Below are 18,118 nucleotides of genomic sequence, written 5' to 3'. Positions count from 1 at the left end.
TCATCAGCACCACTATTATCATCATCATCATCATCACCATCACCACTGTCATCATCATTATTATCACTAACACCCACTTAATCATCACCATCACAGAAATATAAGTTCTCTGAAGTCAGAGATTTCGTGTCTTTTCTGTTCCCTGCTATATCCTTGGGCATTAAAGTTTGTGAGTTGACTCGCCATCACTAGATTGACCATGCCTTTCTGTCTTTATTTGAGTCAATAATGGCAGAGATGTTGGCATGCTCAGGCATGGTCTAACAGAGGTGCCATTGATGGGTGCTCACCTGTGTGGCCAGGGAGGGAGGCTGGAGTCCCAGAGGTTCCCAGGTACACTGCAGAGGTCCCAGGAACTGAGAAGAAACCCTCATTACTGAAAGCAGCAAACCCTCTCGTGGTGGAAATGCCAGCAAGTAAAACTATGATGGGCCCTGCTGCATTTGGGGTTTGAGCTGAGCCTCTCCATGGAGCTGGGGCATAGGGGAAAGGGAATAACCTGTGCCCTTCAAGCATTTTCCCTCATGAAGAGGACATAAGGGCTTAAGAGGTAAGGTCAGCTCCTGCCCTGCTTGGTGTAGGATTGGGAGCACTGGAACATCAGTAAAAATACTCACTGCTGGTGGTTAGCACAGAGCTCCGATGAGTAAAACCTGCAGAGAGAGGGAGGGAGGAGAGTAGGTGAGGGTTGAAGAGAGGTTGGATCAAATAGTTGTCAGGGTTACCCTAGTGTAATGAGGAAAGTTTCATGAAGCCTGGTCATTGAGATTCTTCACCAGCAGAAGGGGGTGAAGAGGGCCTTGAGTGTGAAATCCATGTGAGATGAAGATGAAATCATGAAGTTGAAACCTCAATCATCATATATAGAGCACATCATTAAACCTTCAATGGCCAGACAGGTCATGTGACCTCAGGACAGAGAGTAGAGTCTGCCCAGCTAGGAGGAAGAGCCTCTAATCACATCATGGCTGCTCACCATTGACATAGAGACTGTCCCTGTCCAAGGTGTAGGGGCCCAGCTCTGTGATGCTCTTGGTTAGCTGGCTCAGCTCCCAGTATAGCCGCTCTTTGTCCAGTCCAGGGCTGGTGGGATCAAGGCGGTGGGTGCAGATGGCATCCACTCCAGTGGCTGCCCCATCCATTTCAGGTCTAGGGAGGGCAACAGTAGGAAATGCAATAAATGGATTGCCTAGGGAGGGGTCCTGAGCTTACTAGATGAAGGACAGGAAGGGACCAGAGGAATTGAGAAGCCTGGAACAGAAGTAAGAGAAGCCACACTTTGATTCTCTGAGTGCTTCGACTCCCTGCCAGCCTGCGACTGTGAGCAGAGTCATGGATGCAAGGATGTTTAGGAAATTGCACGGTAGAACCTGCATTCTCACAGCATGTGGAAAGAAGAGCTCAGTCCCGAGACGGGAAGAACAGGAATTAGGGGCGAAAGCAAGTGGATGAGGCATGTTTGTTTGGAGAGGAATTCTGGGGACAGAGTTTAACTGGAGGAAAGGGAGGTGTAGGGAATTTAGAGGGGTGATGAGGGTAAGGGCTCAATCCTGCTGATGGACTCTGCAGAATTTATCAGTTGACGGGGGAGGTGGTAGAATCAGGAGACAAATTGGTTCTGGAGCCAGTGCCTCCTGAATTCCATCTGTGCTGAGGCCATCCCTTGGTAGGGCAGGAAGGAAGTTGACCAAACTCCTTGGGCCTGGGAACAATTGGGGAACCCAGACTGGCTCTTCTAAGGTCTCACCTGAGCAAGGTCAGTCTGCAACCAGAGTACAGAGGGCCGACACTGGTGTTCTTAAACAAGGGCTTGAGCTGTGGAAGAAGGGGAGGGAGGTGAGTGGGTGGGTGAGGTGTAGGGACGGGGTAGATGCAGACATGAGGTAGGAGGGGCTGGCATCATTAGGCAGGGCTTGCCTCTCTGGGGCCAAGGAGTGGTGGGTGAGATCTGTGAGATCTTCCATGGCCCTGGCATGGGTGATACAAGTGGGACTAGTAAGGTGGTGGAGCTCTTACCAGACCCTGCAGCACCCTGTCCGTGGTGTTGAACTTCCTGGAGCCAGGGTGGTGCATGTTTTCCTCATAATGCAGGTTGGTGATGGTAAAGTTGAGAGTGAATGGTATCAGGAGAGGGCCAGGGGCTGTAAAGGGGTTGGGAAATAAACACTGTGTTCCAAAGTAGAGAAATAGGTAACAGTTTGCAATAGACTGATTATTAAATATACGAAACTGCATTCAATGTGAATGAAAAATAAAAGATTTTCATGCCTCTTTTGACAACAATGATAGAAATTTTTCATAAAGAAGCATATTATATCATTGTAATTATATGGTGAACATACCTCTTGGTGCAGATTCAGTGCTCAATAATGTCAGATGTTATTTTTTACCTCTGTTATTGCCACCTTCATTGTCAACATAACCATAGTTGTCGCCATGGCTATCATCACTTTCATCACTATCAACATCAGCACCACCACTACCATCATCCTCATCACCATCACTACCATGGTGACCATAATCAGCATCATCACTGCCACCACAACCATATTATCATTACCAGGATAACCACCACCACAATCATCATCATCATCATCATCATCATTATCCTCATTGTCAACATCACAATCATCATTGGCAGTCACCATCACCATCATCACCACCACCACAATCATCTCAAACATCGCCACTATCACCACAATCATCTCAACATCACCACCATCACATCATCATTACCGTTATAACCAGCACCGCCATTATCACCATCATCTTCATCACCATCTCCATCATCATCATCACTATCACCATCATCAGCAGCATCACCATCTTTATAATCATCTCCATGATCATCATCACTATCACCAACATCATCAGCAGCATCACCATCTTTATAGTCATCTCCATCATCATCACTATCACCAGCATCATCAGCAGCATCACCATCTTTATAGTCATCTCCATCATCATCATCACTATCACCAACATCATCAGCAGCATCACCATCTTTATAGTCATCTCCATCATCATCATCACTATCACCAGCATCATCAGCAGCATCACCATCTTTATAGTCATCTCCATCGTCATCACTATCACCAACATCATCAGCAGCATCACCATCTTTATAGTCATCTCCATCATCATCACTATCACCAGCATCATCAGCAGCATCACCATCTTTATAGTCATCTGCATCATCATCATCTCTGTCCACCATCATCATCACCGCCACCCTTATCATTCTCATCATCACAAGAATATAAGCTCTCTGAAGAAAGATTTTTTATCTCTTTTGTATTCCCTGCCATATTCTATAGACCTGGCACAGAGTACGTAGGTACTCGATAAAGTGTGTTGATTGCATCAGCAACACTATGATTTTTCATCTTAATTCACATGAAAATGACAGAGCTGTAGACACTCACCACTGACTGGTGCTCACCTGCGTGGCTGAGGAGGGAGGATGGAGTCCCAGAGGTTGCCAGGTGCACTGTGGAGGTTCCAGGAGCTGAGAAGAAGCTCTCATTAGTGAAAGCAGCAAGTACCCTCATGGCAGAAATGCCAGGAGGTAAGACTATTATGGAACTTGATGCATACGGGGCTTGACCTAGATCAGTCTGTAGCTGGGACAGAAGGGAGGATGAATAACTTCAGCCTTCCCAGCTCCTTCTCTTAAGAAGAGGTGTTATGGATTTATAAGGAGGGTCAGCTCCTACTCTGCTTTGTGTAGGATCAGGGGCACGAGACTACCAGTTGAATACTCACTACTGGTGGTGCGCACAGAGCTCCGATGGGTGAAACCTGCAGAGACAGGGGGAGCAACCTGGGTAAGGTTAAGGTAGAGGCAGATAACCAATTAGGCATCCGTCTACCTTGGTGAAATGGAACAGGGGCTGTTGGAGGTTTTCTATCAGGACCCTCACATCAGGGAAGAAAAACCTGAGGGTAAATCCAGTCTCCAACATAAAGAAGAAACTATGAAGTTCTGATGTCAACTATCAAATATAGACAACATGGTCAAGCCTTCAATGGCCAGGCAGTGAGTGTGACCTCAAGCCAGAGAGTAGAGGTTGTCCGCCAGAGAGGAAGAGCCTCCAACCACATCACAGCTGCTCACCGTTGACATAGAGACTGTCCCTGTCCAGGGCGTAGGGGCCCAGCTCAGTGATGCCGTGGGTCAGCTGGCTCAGCTCCCAGTACAGGTGCTCTCTGTCCAGCCCAGGGCTTTTGAGGTCAGCGTGGTAGAAGCAGGTAGCACCCACTCCAGTGGCTGCCCCATCCTTCTCAGGCCTGGGGAAAGGAGGTGTGGGGAATGACAATGAAAAGATTCCCTAGAACAGGTCACGAGATTGCTGATGGAAGGACAGCAAAGGACAAGAGAAAATGAGAAACCCGGGAAAGAGGTGAGAAGCCACACACTTAGATTCTCTGAGTGCACAGACTACTGGTTTGCTTGGTACTGAGCAGTCATGGATGCAACGATTCTCAGGCTGGGCATGGTGGCTCATGCCTATAATCTCAGCACTCTGGGAGGCTGAGGTGGGTGGATCACCTGAGGTCAGGAATTCGGGACCAGCATGGCCAACCTGGTGAAACTCCGTCTCTACTGAAAATACAAAAATTAGCCGGTCATGGTGGCATGTGCCTGTAATCCCAGCTACTTGGGAGACTGAGGCAGGAGAATCACTGGAACCTGGGAGGTAGAGGCTGCAGTGAGCTGAGATTGGCCACTGCACTCCAGCCTGGGTGACAGAGCAAGACTCCATCTCCCCAACAAAAAAAATTAATAAATAAAAAAAACCTCATAAAAGTACAAGGGTGAAACTTGTATTCTCATGGCATGGGAAACAGAGCCCAGACTTGAAACCAGTGAAGACCTTGAAATGGGGATGAAAGCATGTGGATGAGGCATGAGGGTCTTGAGAGAAATCCTGGGGTCAGAATTTAACACCTAAAGGAAAGAGAAAGGCAGGGAAAGGAGGGAATTCAGAGGGATGATCAGGGTAGGAGCTCAATCCTGATGATGGATCATGTAGATTCTTTCTGTTGAGGTGGGATGTGGGGGTGTTACTATCAGGAGATACACTGGTCCTGAAGCCAGTGACTCCTGAATCCCTCCGTCGGTGAGGATATGCCTAGGAAGTGTATAAAGGAAGTGGTGCAAAGTCTTTTGGAGTGAGAACAATTGGGGCAGCCAAGCTGGCTATTCTAGTCTCACCTAAGAGAGTTCAGTCTGCAGCCAGAGTACAGAGGGCCGACACTGGTGTTCTTGAACATGGGACCAAGCTGTGGAGGAGGGAGAGAGAGGTGAGAAAGAGGGTTAAGGTCCCTGTGTGCAGGGGCAGAATTGAGGTAGGTGAGGCAGGCACCAGGCACCAGTGGGCATGGCTGGTCTCAGTGGGTGAGGCTTGCATCTCTGGGATGAGGGCAAGGTGGGTGCGATCTTCTTCCATTGCCCTGGCATGGATGTTGTACAGGGGCTGGGCATCTGGGGCAGGGCAGAGTGAAGAGGGCAGGGCACTAACCAGACCCTGCAGGACCCTCTCGGTGGTGTTGAACTTCCTGGAGCCAGGGCGATGCATGTCCTCCTCATACCACAGGTTGGTGATGGTGAAGTTGAGGGTAAATGGCACCAGGAGAGGAACACCTGCTGTAGTGGGAATGGGAAATAAATACTATGTTCAAAGCAGAGAAAATAGGAGTTTGCAATAGACTTACCTTTAAACATAGGCAACATTTAAGTTGAATGACTAAATAAATATTTACCATGTGCCCCTTGCCTATAATGACAGAATTTATTTTATAAAGGATATTTTATAATAGTAGTTAGATGCTGAGCATAGCTCTTGGTTCATATTCAGTGCTTAATATTGTCTGATGTTATCTGTTATCTTTTTTATTGCCATCATCATTGTTGCTGTCATTGTCACCATCACCATTATTATTATCATCACCACCATAATCCCAAGCATGACCACCACAAATATCATCAGCAGCACATTCAACACATCACCATTATCATCATAACCCCACGACCATCACTGGCATCATCCTCATCACCATCAATGTCATTGTCACCAACATCACCAGTCTCATCATCAGCATCATAAACAGCACCCCCCAAAAAATAAAAATAAAAAAATAAACAGCACCACCACCACCATCATCATCACACTCAACACATCATCACTAACATCATAACCATCACTGCCATCATCCTCATTGTAAGGCCGATTGCCTCGCCGGGAGCTCGGACACACACCCCCCTGCCTTTTTTCCGAAAGCTCGGACGTGCTCGGGTTGTTCCTTTTTCTCCTTCTCGCACAGTCTGGCTTTCCCTTAAAGAACCCAGTATGCAAGCAGGGTCTTGTGATTTTAGCCAATAGCAGCCGAGTCTTTCTAGCCAATAGCAGCCGAGTCTTTCTCGCCAATAGCAGCCAAGTCTTTCTAGCCAATAGCAGCTGAGTCTTTCTAGCCAATAGCAGCTGAGTAATTCTAACCAATAGCAGCCAAGTCCTGTATGCAAACAAAGGCTTGTAACCTTACCCAATAGTAGTCCTGCTCTCCCACAACCAATCAAGCTCTCCCACTCCCTATAAAACCCCACGTCTGAGAGGAGTCCGTGCGACTTCTCCGGCCCCTCCTGTCGGACCGCAGAACCTCGCCCGGGAGCCTGAATAAATTCCTTCATATTGGATCTTCTTGTGTTGGCCTCAGTTTCTTTCCTTTTTAAACCCGGCAAGAACAAACCTCACACTCATGTCCATCATCATCATGGTCAACAAGACCACCATCATCATCATCAACACCATCACCACCACCATCATCACCACGTGAACACAAGCTCACTGAGGGCACAGATGTTTTTATTGGTTTTGTTTTCCTTGCTGCATCCTTTGGGTCTGGCACAAAGTAGGTGGCCGATAATTTTTTTTAGTCTACCCACTATCACTAGATTTACTACTATTTTCTACTTTTATCTGAATGAAAAGGGCAGAGTTGTTTACATTCATCATGCATGCTGTAATAGCAATGCCATTGACTGCTACTTACCTGTGGGGCTGGAAAGGGAGGATGGAGTCCCTAGCGTTCCAAGGTCCACTGTGGAAGTCCAAGGAGCTGAGGAAAAGTCCTCATTAGTGAAAGCAGAAAGCACTCTCATGACAGAAATGGCAAGAAGGGAGACAATTTATGGGGTCTGCTGCTGTGTGGCTAGAGACGGATCAGTTTTTGGAGCTGGGGCAGCGTGGAGCTTGAGTAATTTCTGCCTTCCTGTCTCTTTTGCTAAAGAAGAGGACCTATGGGTTTATGAGGGAAGCCAGATTCTGCTACGCTTGGTGTAGGATCAGGGGCATGTGGACATGAAGTGAATACTCACTGCTGGTGTTGGGCATGGAGCTCCGATGGGTGAAACCTGAATAGAGAAGGAGGGAGGAGAGTGTGTAAGAGTTAACGAGACACTGACGATTAAATAGGGGTCAAGTTGACCCTGGTGCAATGCAATGAATTTAATGGTACAGAAGCCATTGAATATTTCCTATCAGCATCCTCACATCAGGAAAGAATGCGCTGAAGAACACAGTCCATGATGATAAGGAAACCATGAAATCCAGACCTCAGACATCTCATGTAGAGCACATGACAGAATTTCCAATTGCCAAGCAGGGAGTGTGACCTCTAGTTACAGATTAGAGGCTGCTCAGCAAGGAGGAAGAGCTTTCAACCATGTCACAGCAGCTCACCATTGATATAGAGACTGTTCCTGTCCAGGGTGTAGGGGCCCAGCTCTTTGATGCCATTGGTCAGCTGGCTCAGCTCCCAGTACAGCTGCTCTCTGTTGAGTCCAGGGCTTTTAGGGTCAAGATGGTGAGTGCAGATGGCATCCACTCCAGTGGCTGCCCCATGCTTCTCAGACCTGGAGAAGGTAAGTGGGGTGGATGACAATGAAAAGACTACCTAGGACAGTCTTGAGACTGCTGAGGGAAGAACAGCAAGGGACTAGAGGAAATGAGAAATCTGGGAAAGAGGTGAGAAGCCACACTTAGATTCTCTGAGTGCATGGACTACTGGCTTGCTTGGGACTGTGAGCAGAGTCATGGATACATCAGTTTTTATAAAAGTGCAAGGTGAAACCTGCATTCTCATGGCATGGATACAGGATAGGCCAGATTTAAGACCAGTGAAGAGCTGGAAATGGGGAAGAAAGCACATGGATGAGGCATGATTATCTTGAGAGAAATCCTGGAGACAGAACTTAAGACCTAAAGGAAAGGGAGGGGCAGGGAAAGGAGGGAATTCAGAGGGATGAGCAGAGTAGGGGCTCAATCCTGCTGACGGATCATGCAGATTCCCTCTGTTGAGGTGGGGTGTGGGGAGGTTACCATCAGGAGACAGACTGTTCCCAAATCCATTGACTCCCGAATCCTGCCTTTGGTGAGGCTATGCCTAGAAGTGTAGCAAGGAAGCAGTGCAAAGTCTTTTGGAGTGAGAACAGGTGGGGCAGCCAGACTGGCTATTCTGGTCTCACCTAAGACAGGTCAGTCTGCAGCCAGAGTACAGAGGGCCAACGCTGGAGTTCTTGAACAAGGGACCAAGCTGTGGAGGAAGGAGAGGTGAGTAGGAGGGCTTGGGTCTCTGTATGATGGCAGAAATAAGGTGGGCGCGGCGGGGCCAAGTGGGTGAGGCTGGCCTCAGTGGGTGAGGCTTGCATTTCTTGGGGAGAGGGGGAGGTGAGTACATTCTTCTTCCATTGCCCTGGCATGGGTGTTGTAGGAGGGACTGAGTATCTGGGTTGGGGCAGAGTGAGGAGGGCAGGGCACTAACCAGACGCTGCAGGACCCTCTCTGTGGTGTTGAACTTCCTGGAGCCAGGGCGATGCATGTCCTCCTCATACTGCAGGTTGGTGATGGTGAAGTTGAGGGTGAACGGCACCAGCAGAGGAACAGCTGCTGTAGTGGGAGTGGGAAATAAATACTATGTTCAAAGTGTAGAATATAGGAGCTGGCAATAGACTTAGGTTTAAACATACACAACATTTAAATTGGATAACTAAATAAATATTTAACATGCCTCCGTTGCCTTCAATGACAGAATTTATTTTTCAAAGGGTAATACATAATAGCAGTTAGATGCTGAGCATTGCTCTTGGTTCATATTCAGTGCTCAGTATTTTCTGATGTTATCCATTATCTTTTTTATTGCCGTCATCATCATTGCTATCATTGTCACCATCACCCTTATTATCATCACCACCACAGTCCCAGGCATGACCACCACAAATATCAGCAGCACACTCAACATGTCACCATTATCATCATAACCCCACAACCATCTCTGACATCATCCTCATCACCATTATTGTCACTGCCATCAATATCACCAGTTTCGTTATCAACATCATAATGAGCACCACCACCACCACCGTCATCATCACACTCAACACATCACCACTAACATCATAACCATCACTGCCATCATCCTCATGTCCATCATCATGGTCGGCAACATCACCACATTATCATCAACAGCATGACTATCATGACCATCATCAACAGCAACTAGCACCACCACCACCGTCATCATCATCACATGAATATAAGCTCACTGAGGGCAGAGACATTTTTTAATTGGTTTTGTTTTCCTTGCTGTATCCCTAGGGTCTGGTACACAGTAGGTGGCCAATAAATGTTTTTGGTTCACTCACTATTACCAGATTTACTATAATTTTCCATCTTTATTTGAGTAAAAATGGCAGAGACATTCACACTCCTCAGGCATGCTCTAATAGAGATGTCTGGTACTTACTTGTGGGGCTGGGGAGGGAGGATGGAGTCCCTGAGGTTCCAGGTCCCACTGTTGAAGTCCCAGGAGCTGAGGAAAAGTCCTCATCAGTGAAAACAGAAAGCACTCTCATGGCAGAAATGGCAAGAGAGTAAACTATTATGAGGTCTGATGCATGTGAGCTTGAGCTGGGTCTGTCTTTGGAGCTGAAGCAGAGGGGAGTTTGAATGACTTGTGCCTTCCCAGCTCCTTTGGTCATGAGGAGGACTTATGGGTTTATGAGGAGGGGCCAGCTCCTGCTTCACTTGATATAGGATTGGGGCATGTGGACATGAGTGAATACTCACTGCTGGTGGTGGGCACGGAGCTCCTATGGGTGAAACCTGCATAGAGAAGGAGGGAGGAGATGGAGTAAGGGTTAAGGAGATGTGGGGGATGTAGTAGGGGTCATGGCTATCCCGGTTTCATGGGACAAGGGCCATTAAAGATTTCCTATCAGCATCCTCACAACAGGGAAGAGTGCCCTGAGGGAACGCAGTTCACGATGACAAACTGTGAAGTCCAGAACTTAGTCATCCCATGTAGAGCACACGACAGAATATTCAATGGCCAGGCAGAGAGTGTGACCTCAAGCCGGAGATTAGAGTCTGCCCAGACTCTAGGAGGAAGAACCTCCAACCACATCACAGCTGCTCACCATTGACATAGAGACTGTTCCCATCTAGGGTGTAGGGACCCAGCTCTTTGATGCCATTGGTCAGCTGGCTCAGCTCCCAGTACAGCTGCTCTCTGTTGAGTCCAGGGCTTTTGGGGTCAAGATGGTGGGTGCAGATGGCGTCCACTCCAGTGGCTGCCCCATGCTTCTCAGACCTGGGGAAGGTAGGTAGGGAGAATGACTATGAAAAGATTACCTGGGTTGTGTCTTTAGACTGCTGAGGGGAAGACAATAAGGAACCAGAGGAAATGAGAAACCTGGGAAAGAGGTGAGAAGCCACACTTAAATTATCTGAGTGCACAGACCACTGTTTTTTTTAGGACTGTGAGCAGAGTCACGGGTATAATGATTTTTATAAAAGTGCAAGGTGAAACCTGCATTCTCATGGCATGGGGAAAGAGCAACTCAGACTTGAGACCAGTGAAGATCTTGAAAGGGGGATGAAAGCATGTGGATGAGGCATGATTGTCTTAAGAGAAGTCCTGGGACAAAATTTAACACCTAAATGAAAGGGAGGGGCAGGGAAAGGAGGGAATTTAGAGGGATGATCAGGGCAGAGGCTCAATCCTGATGGTGGACCATGAAGATTCTGCCTGTTGAGGTGGGTGTGGGGGTGCTACAATCAGGAAACAGCTGGTTCTGAAACCAGTGACTCCTGAATTCCCTTTTTGGTGAGGATATCCTTAGGAAGAGCATCAAGGAGGCAGTGCAAAGTCTTTTAGACTGGAAGCAATTGGGGCAGCCAGTCTGGCTCTTCTAAATTCTCACCTGAGAGAGGTCAGCCTGCAGCCAGAGTATAGAGGGCCGACACTGGTGTTCTTGAATATGGGACCAAGCTGTGGAGGAGAGAGGGGAGGAAAGTGAGTAGCAGGGCTAAAGTGTGTGTGTGTAGGGGCAGATGTGAGGTGGGCAGAGCAGGCACCAATGAGCAGGGCTGGCCTCTGTGTGTGGGGCTTGCATCTCTTGGGGGTTGGGGGAGGTTGGTGCCATCTCCTTTCATCACCCTGTCATGGATGATGTAGAAGGGACTGGATGTCTGGGGTGGGGCAAAGTGAGGGCAGGGCTCTCACCAGACCCTGCAGCACCCTTTCTGTGGTGTTAAACTTCCTGGAGCCAGGTTGATGCATGTCCTCCTCATACTGCAGGTTGGTGATGGTGAAGTTGAGGGTGAACGGCACCAGGAGAGGGCCAGCAGCTGTAATAGGAATTGGAAATAAACACTATGTTCAAAGTAGAGAAAACAGAGGTTTGGAATAGACTTATCTTTAAACATATGCAAAATTTAAGTTGAGAGACAAAATATTTACCGTGTCTCCCTTGCCTATAATAATACAATTTATTTTTATAAAAGTATATTATATAATAGTAGTTAGATGGTGAGCATAGCTAGTCATGAATATTCAGTGCTCAATATCGTCTAATGTTATCTGTTATCTTTGTTATGGCCATCATCACCATCACCATCATTATTATCACCGTTACCACCGTGATAATCCCCATCATGACCACCACAAACATCATCATCACCACACTCAACATAACATCATAGCCACACAACCATCACTGGCATCATCCTCATCACCATCATTGTTACTGTCATCAAACTCACCACTACCATCATCAACATCATCACCAGTACCATGGTCACCATCATAAACAGCACCACCACCACCATCATCATCATTATTACACTCGACACATCATCATTATCACCATAACCTTCACAACCATCACTGACAACATCCTCATGTCCATCATCATCATCGTCAGTAGCATCACCACCATCATCATCAACAGCATCACAATCATCAGCAATCCTCATCACATTCAACATGTCATTATTACTATCATAACCACCACGGCCACCACCAACATCACATGAACACAAGCTCACTGAGGGCAGAAATATGTTTATTGGTTTTGTTTTCCTTGCTGTATCCCTAGGGTCTGGTACACTGTAGGTGGCCAATACATTTTTTTGCTTCACTCACTATCACCAGATTCACTATGATTTTCCATCTTCGTTTGAGTGAAAATGGCACAGATGTTTACATTCATCAGGCATGATCTAATAGAGATGCCATTGACTGGTACTTACTTGTGGGGCTGGGAAGGGAGGATGGAGTCCCTGAGGTTCCAAGGTCCACTGTGGAGGTCCCAAGAGCTGAGAAAAAGTCCTCATCAGTGAAAGCAGAAAGCACTCTCATGGCAGAAATGGCAAGAGGGTAGACTATTGTGAGGTCTGCTGCATGGGGGCTTGGGCTGGATCTGTCTTTGGAGCTGGGGCAGAAAGGAGCTTCAATAACTTCTGCCTTCTCAGCTCTTTTGCTTAAGAAGAGGACTTATGGGCTCATGAAGAGGGGCTCCACTTGATGTATGATCAGGGACATGTGGATATGGGTTGAATACTCACTGCTGGTGGTGGGCACAGAGCTCCCAGGGGTGAAACCTGCAGAGAGGAGGGAGGAGACTGAGTAAGGGTTAAGGAGATGTAGGGAACATAATAGGGTTCAGGGATACCCTAGTGCAATTAAATGAGTTACATGGGACAGGGGCCATTAAAGATTTCCTATCAGCATCCTCACAACAGGGAGAGTGCCCTGAGGGAACGCAGTTCACTATGACGAAGAAACTGTGAAGTCCAGAACTTAGTCATCCCACGTAGAGCCCATGACAGAATATTCAATGGCCAGGCAGGCAGTGAGACTTCAGCCAGAGATTAGAGTCTGCCCAAACTCTAGGAGTAAGAACCTCCAACCACATCACAGCTGCTCACCATTGACATAGAGACTGTTCCTGTCCAGGGTATAGGGGCCCAGCTCTTTGATGCCATTGGTCAGCTGGCTCAGCTCCCAGTACAGCTGCTCTCTGTTGAGTCCAGGGCTTTTAGGGTCAAGATGGTGAGTGCAGATGGCATCCACTCCAGTAGCTGCCCCCTGCTTCTCAGACCTGGGGAAGGTAGGTAGGGAGAATAACTATGAAAAGATTACCTGGGTTGTGTCTTTAGACTGCTGAGGGAAAGACAGTAAGGAATCAAAGGAAATGAGAAACCTGGGAAAGAGACGAGAAGCCACACTTAGATTTTCTGAGTGCACAGACTATTGGCTTGCTTGGGACTGTGAGAAGAGTCATGGATACAAACATGCTTGTAAAAGTGCAAGGTGAAACCTGCATTCTCATGGCATGGGGACAGGAGAGCCCTGACTTGAGACCAGTGAAGAGCTGGGGATGAAAGCACGTGGATGAGGCATGATTGTCTTGAGAGAAATCCTGGGGACAGAAATTAAGACCTAAAGGAAAGGGAGGGGCAGGGAAAGGGGAGAATTCAGAGGGATGATCAGGGTAGAGCTCAATCCTCATGATGGACCATGCAGATTCTCCCTGTTGAGGTGAGGTACTGGGGTGTTACTATCAGGAAACACACTGGTTCTGAAGCCAGTGACTCCTGAATTCCCCTTTTGGTGAGGCTACGCCTAGGAAGTGCAGCAAGGAAGCTGTGCAAAGTCTGTTGAAGTGGAAAAAATTGGGACAGCGAGTCTGGCTCTTCTATGGTCTCACCTGAGAGACGTCAGTCTGCAGCCAGAGTACAGAGGGCCGACACTGGTGTTCCTGAATATAGGACCAAGCTGTGGAGGAGAGAGAAAAATGTGAGTAGGAGGGCTAAGGTGCGTGTGCTGGGGGCAGAAGTCAGGGGGGTGGAGCAGGCACCAGTGGGCAGGGCTAGCCTAAGTGAGCAGGGCTTGCACCTTTTGTGGGAAATGATGAGATGGGTGCTATCTTCTTCCATAGCTCTGGCATGGATGATGTAGGAGGGACTGGGTATCTGGGGTGGGGCAGGAGTAAAGTGGGCAGGGCTCTCACCAGACCCTGCAGGACCCTTTCTGTGGTGTTGAACTTTCTGGAGCCAGGGCGATGCATGTCCTCCTCATACTGCAGGTTGGTGATGGTGAAGTTCAGGGTGAACGGCACCAGGAGAGGGCCAGCAGCTGTAATAGGAATTGGAAATAAACGCTATGTTCAAAGTAGAGAAAATAGCGGTTTGGAATAGACTTATCTTTAAACATGTGCAAAATTTAAATTGAGAGACAAAATATTTACCATGCCTCCCTTGCCTATAATAATAAAATTTATTTTTTACTATATTATGTAATAGTACATGCTGAGCATAGGTCTTGGTGAATATTTATTGCTTAATATTGTCTGGCATTTTCTCTTAACTTTATTAACACCGTCATCACCACCATTGTCACCATCATGATAATCCCCATGATGACCACCACAAACATCATCAGTCTCAACACTTCATCATTACCATCGTAACCCACCACCATCACCAGCATCATCCTTATCACCATTATCGTCATTGTCATCAACATCACCACTATCATCATCATCATTATAAACAGCAACACTACCACCATTATCATCATCACACTCAATACATAATCACTACCATCATGACAGCACCACCGTCACAGCATCATCCTCATCATCATCACCATTGTCATCAACATCATCACCACCACCATCATCATCACCACTATCATTGTCACCATCATAAGCTGCAACACCACCATCATTACACTCAATACATCATAATTAGCATCATAACTTCCACTGCCATCACCAGCATCATCCTCCTCATCATCATCACTACTGCCATCACTAACAGTATGACCATCATCATCATTATCATATCAGCGCCACCACCACCATCATCATCCCACTCAACACATCACTATCACCATCACAACTACCACCACCACCACCATCATCATCATCATCATCACAAGAATACAAGCTCACTGAGGGGAGAGTTTTTTTCTCAATTGATTTTCTTTTTCTTACTGTATCCCTGGGGTCTGGTACACCGTAGGTAGCCAAAACATTTTGCTTGTCTACTCACTGTCACAAGATTTACTATTTTCCATTTTTATCTGAGTGAAAATGACAGAGATGTTTACACTCATCGAGCATGCTCTAATAGGGATGTCATTGACTGATACTTACTTGTGGAGCTGGAGAGGGAGGGTGGAGTCCCTGAGGTTCCAAGATCCACTGTGGAGGCCCCAGGAGCTGAGGAAAAGTTCTCATCAGTGAAAGCAGAAAGCATTCTCTTGGCAGAAATGGCAGAAGGGGAGACTATTCATGGGGTTTGCTGCATGTGTGGCTTGAACCGGTTCAGTCTTTTGAGCTGGGCAGAGGGGCACTTGAATAACTTCTGCCCTCCTAACTCCTTTGCTCATGAAGAGGACTTAAGGATTTATGAGGCGGGGCCAGCTCCTGCTCCTCTTGGTATAGGAACCAGGGCATGTGAACATGAGTTGAATACTCACTGCTGGTGGTGGGCACAGAGCTCCGATGGGTGAAACCTGCATGGAGAAGGAGGGAGGAGAGTGGGTAAGTGACAAGGAGAGATGGGGGGCCAAATAGACGTCAATGCTACCCTGGTACAACAAAATGAGTTTCATGGTACAGGGACCATTGAAGATTTCCTATCAGCATCCTCACATCAGGAAACAAAGCCCTGAGAGAACACAGTCCACGATGATAAGGAAATCATGAAGTCCAGACCTGAGTCATCCATCCCATGTAGAGCACATGACAGAATTTTCAATTGCCAGGCAGAGAGTGTGACCTCTAGTTACAGGTTAGAGGCTGCCCAGCAAGGAAGAAAAAACTTCAACCATGTCACAGGCACTCACCATTGACATAGAGACTGTTCCTGTCCAGGATGTAGGGGCCCAGCTCTTTGATGCCATTGGTCAGCTTGCTTAGCTCCCAGTACAGGTGCTCCCTGTTGAGTCCAGGGCTTTTGGGGTCAAGGCGGTGGGTGCAGATGGCGTCCACTCCAGTGGCTGCCCCATCCTTCTCGGGCCTGGGGAGGGTCGGTGGGAAACATGACAATGAAAAGACTACCTAGGTTGTGTCTTGAGACTGCTGAGGGAAAGACAGTAAGGAACCAGAGGAAATGAGAAACCTGGGAAAGAGGTAAGAAGCCACATAGATTCTTAGTGCATGGACTATTGGCTTGCTTGGGACTGTGAGCAGAGCCACGGACACAAGAAGTTTTATAAAAGTGCAAGATGAAACCTGCATCTTCATGGATTGGATGGACAGGGGAGCCAGACTTGAGCCCAGTGAAGAGCTGGAAATGAGGAAGAAAGCATGTGGATGAGGAATAATTGTCTTGAGAGAAGTCCTGGGGACAGAATATAACATGCAAAGGAAAGGGAGGGGCAGGGAAAGGAGGGAATTCAGAGGGATGACCGGGGTAGGGGCTCTGTCCTGATGATGGGCCATGCAGATCTCTCTGTTGAGGTGGGGTGTGGGGCTGTTACTAGCAGGAAACACACTGGTCCTGAAGCCAGTGACTCCTGAATTCCACCTTTGGTGAGAATATTCCTAGGAAGTACAGCAAAGAAGCAGTGCAAAGTCTTTTGGAGTGAGAACAATTGGGGTAGCCAGGCTGGTTCTTCTAAGGTCTCACCTGAGCAAGATCAGTCTGCAGCCAGAGTACAGAGGGCCAACACTGGTGTTCTTGAACAGGGGCCTGAGCTGTGGAGGAGGGAGAGGGAGGTGAGCAGGAGGGCTAAGTTGGAAGAGCCAGGCAGAAGTGAGGTGAGCAGGGCTGGCCTCAGTGGGCAAGGCTTGCAGTTTTTTGTTTTTGTTTTGAGACGGAGTTCCACTTTTTTGCCTAGGCTGGAGTCAAGTGGCACGATCTTGGCTCACTGCAACCTCCGCCTCCTGGGTTCAAATGATTCTCCTGCCTCAACCTCCCAAGTAGCTGGAATTACAGGCATGTGTGACCAAGACTGGCTAATTTTTGTATTTTTAGTAGAGATGAGGTTTCACCATGTTGGTCAGACTGGTCACGAACACCTGACCACAGGTGATCCACCTGCCTCAGCCTCCCAAAGTGCTGGGATTACAGGCATGAGCCAGTGCGCCCAGCTGAGGCTTTCATCTCTTGGGGCAAGAGTGAGTTAGGTGTGATCTTCTTCCATCGCCCTGGCACGGGTGATGTAGGAAGGACTGGGTATCGTGAGCAGGGCAGAGTGAGAAGGGCAGGGCACTAACCAGACGCTGCAGGACCCTCTCTGTGGTGTTAAACTTCCTGGAGCCAGGGCGACGCATGTCCTCCTCATACTGCAGGTTGGTGATGGTGAAGTTGAGGGTGAATGGCACCAGGAGAGGAACAGCTGCTGTAGTGGGAGTGGGAAATAAATATTATGGTCAAAGTAGGGAAAATAGCACTTTGTAATAACCATATGCAGCATTTAAATTGAGTCACATAATAAATATTTTCCACGCCTTTCTTATCTATAATGATACAATTTATTTTTTTAAGTAGATTATATAATAGTAGTTAGATGCTGAGCATAGCTCTTGGCACATATTTAGTGCGCAACATTATGAGATGTTAACTATTATCTTTATTATCACCATCATCATCATCACTATCATTGTCACCGTCATCATTGTCATCACAAGTACCACCAGCACAACCATGACAATCTCCATCATGACCACCACAAACATCATCACCATCATCACATTCAACATATCATCACCATCATAACCCCACTGACATCATCCTCATCACTATCATCCTCATGGTCA

At 47.5% G+C, this 18,118-nt stretch overlaps 1 protein-coding gene across 1 annotated transcript in view; it reads right to left on the bottom strand.

The window, feature by feature from the left end:
* Positions 1 to 17,647, bottom strand: part of MUC16 (mucin 16, cell surface associated) — an 82,072-nt gene extending 64,425 nt beyond the window's left edge. The window contains exons 1-29 of the mRNA XM_064380722.1: positions 17,576 to 17,647; positions 16,986 to 17,053; positions 16,201 to 16,373; positions 15,832 to 15,867; positions 15,506 to 15,571; positions 14,357 to 14,481; positions 14,054 to 14,121; positions 13,272 to 13,444; positions 12,909 to 12,944; positions 12,597 to 12,659; positions 11,566 to 11,699; positions 11,264 to 11,331; positions 10,478 to 10,650; positions 10,128 to 10,163; positions 9,805 to 9,870; positions 8,824 to 8,948; positions 8,528 to 8,595; positions 7,743 to 7,915; positions 7,379 to 7,414; positions 7,054 to 7,119; positions 5,526 to 5,650; positions 5,219 to 5,286; positions 4,118 to 4,290; positions 3,766 to 3,801; positions 3,443 to 3,508; positions 2,017 to 2,141; positions 1,748 to 1,815; positions 977 to 1,149; positions 618 to 653 (exon numbers count right to left, since the gene is read on the bottom strand). Of these exons, the coding sequence (XP_064236792.1) occupies positions 618 to 653; positions 977 to 1,149; positions 1,748 to 1,815; positions 2,017 to 2,141; positions 3,443 to 3,508; positions 3,766 to 3,801; positions 4,118 to 4,290; positions 5,219 to 5,286; positions 5,526 to 5,650; positions 7,054 to 7,119; positions 7,379 to 7,414; positions 7,743 to 7,915; positions 8,528 to 8,595; positions 8,824 to 8,948; positions 9,805 to 9,870; positions 10,128 to 10,163; positions 10,478 to 10,650; positions 11,264 to 11,331; positions 11,566 to 11,699; positions 12,597 to 12,659; positions 12,909 to 12,944; positions 13,272 to 13,444; positions 14,054 to 14,121; positions 14,357 to 14,481; positions 15,506 to 15,571; positions 15,832 to 15,867; positions 16,201 to 16,373; positions 16,986 to 17,053; positions 17,576 to 17,632 (2,680 nt within the window). The 5' untranslated portion in view covers positions 17,633 to 17,647. The remainder of the gene's footprint in view (positions 1 to 617; positions 654 to 976; positions 1,150 to 1,747; positions 1,816 to 2,016; positions 2,142 to 3,442; positions 3,509 to 3,765; positions 3,802 to 4,117; positions 4,291 to 5,218; positions 5,287 to 5,525; positions 5,651 to 7,053; positions 7,120 to 7,378; positions 7,415 to 7,742; positions 7,916 to 8,527; positions 8,596 to 8,823; positions 8,949 to 9,804; positions 9,871 to 10,127; positions 10,164 to 10,477; positions 10,651 to 11,263; positions 11,332 to 11,565; positions 11,700 to 12,596; positions 12,660 to 12,908; positions 12,945 to 13,271; positions 13,445 to 14,053; positions 14,122 to 14,356; positions 14,482 to 15,505; positions 15,572 to 15,831; positions 15,868 to 16,200; positions 16,374 to 16,985; positions 17,054 to 17,575) is intronic.
* Between the last annotated feature and the right edge of the window lie 471 nt (positions 17,648 to 18,118).

This window comes from Aotus nancymaae, unplaced genomic scaffold (assembly GCF_030222135.1).
Source record: "Aotus nancymaae isolate 86718 unplaced genomic scaffold, 86718_ANA_hifiasm-v0.15.2.pri h1tg000028l, whole genome shotgun sequence".
NCBI classification, from domain to species: Eukaryota; Metazoa; Chordata; class Mammalia; order Primates; family Aotidae; genus Aotus; species Aotus nancymaae.
This window is presented reverse-complemented; position numbering and strand designations above follow the sequence as displayed.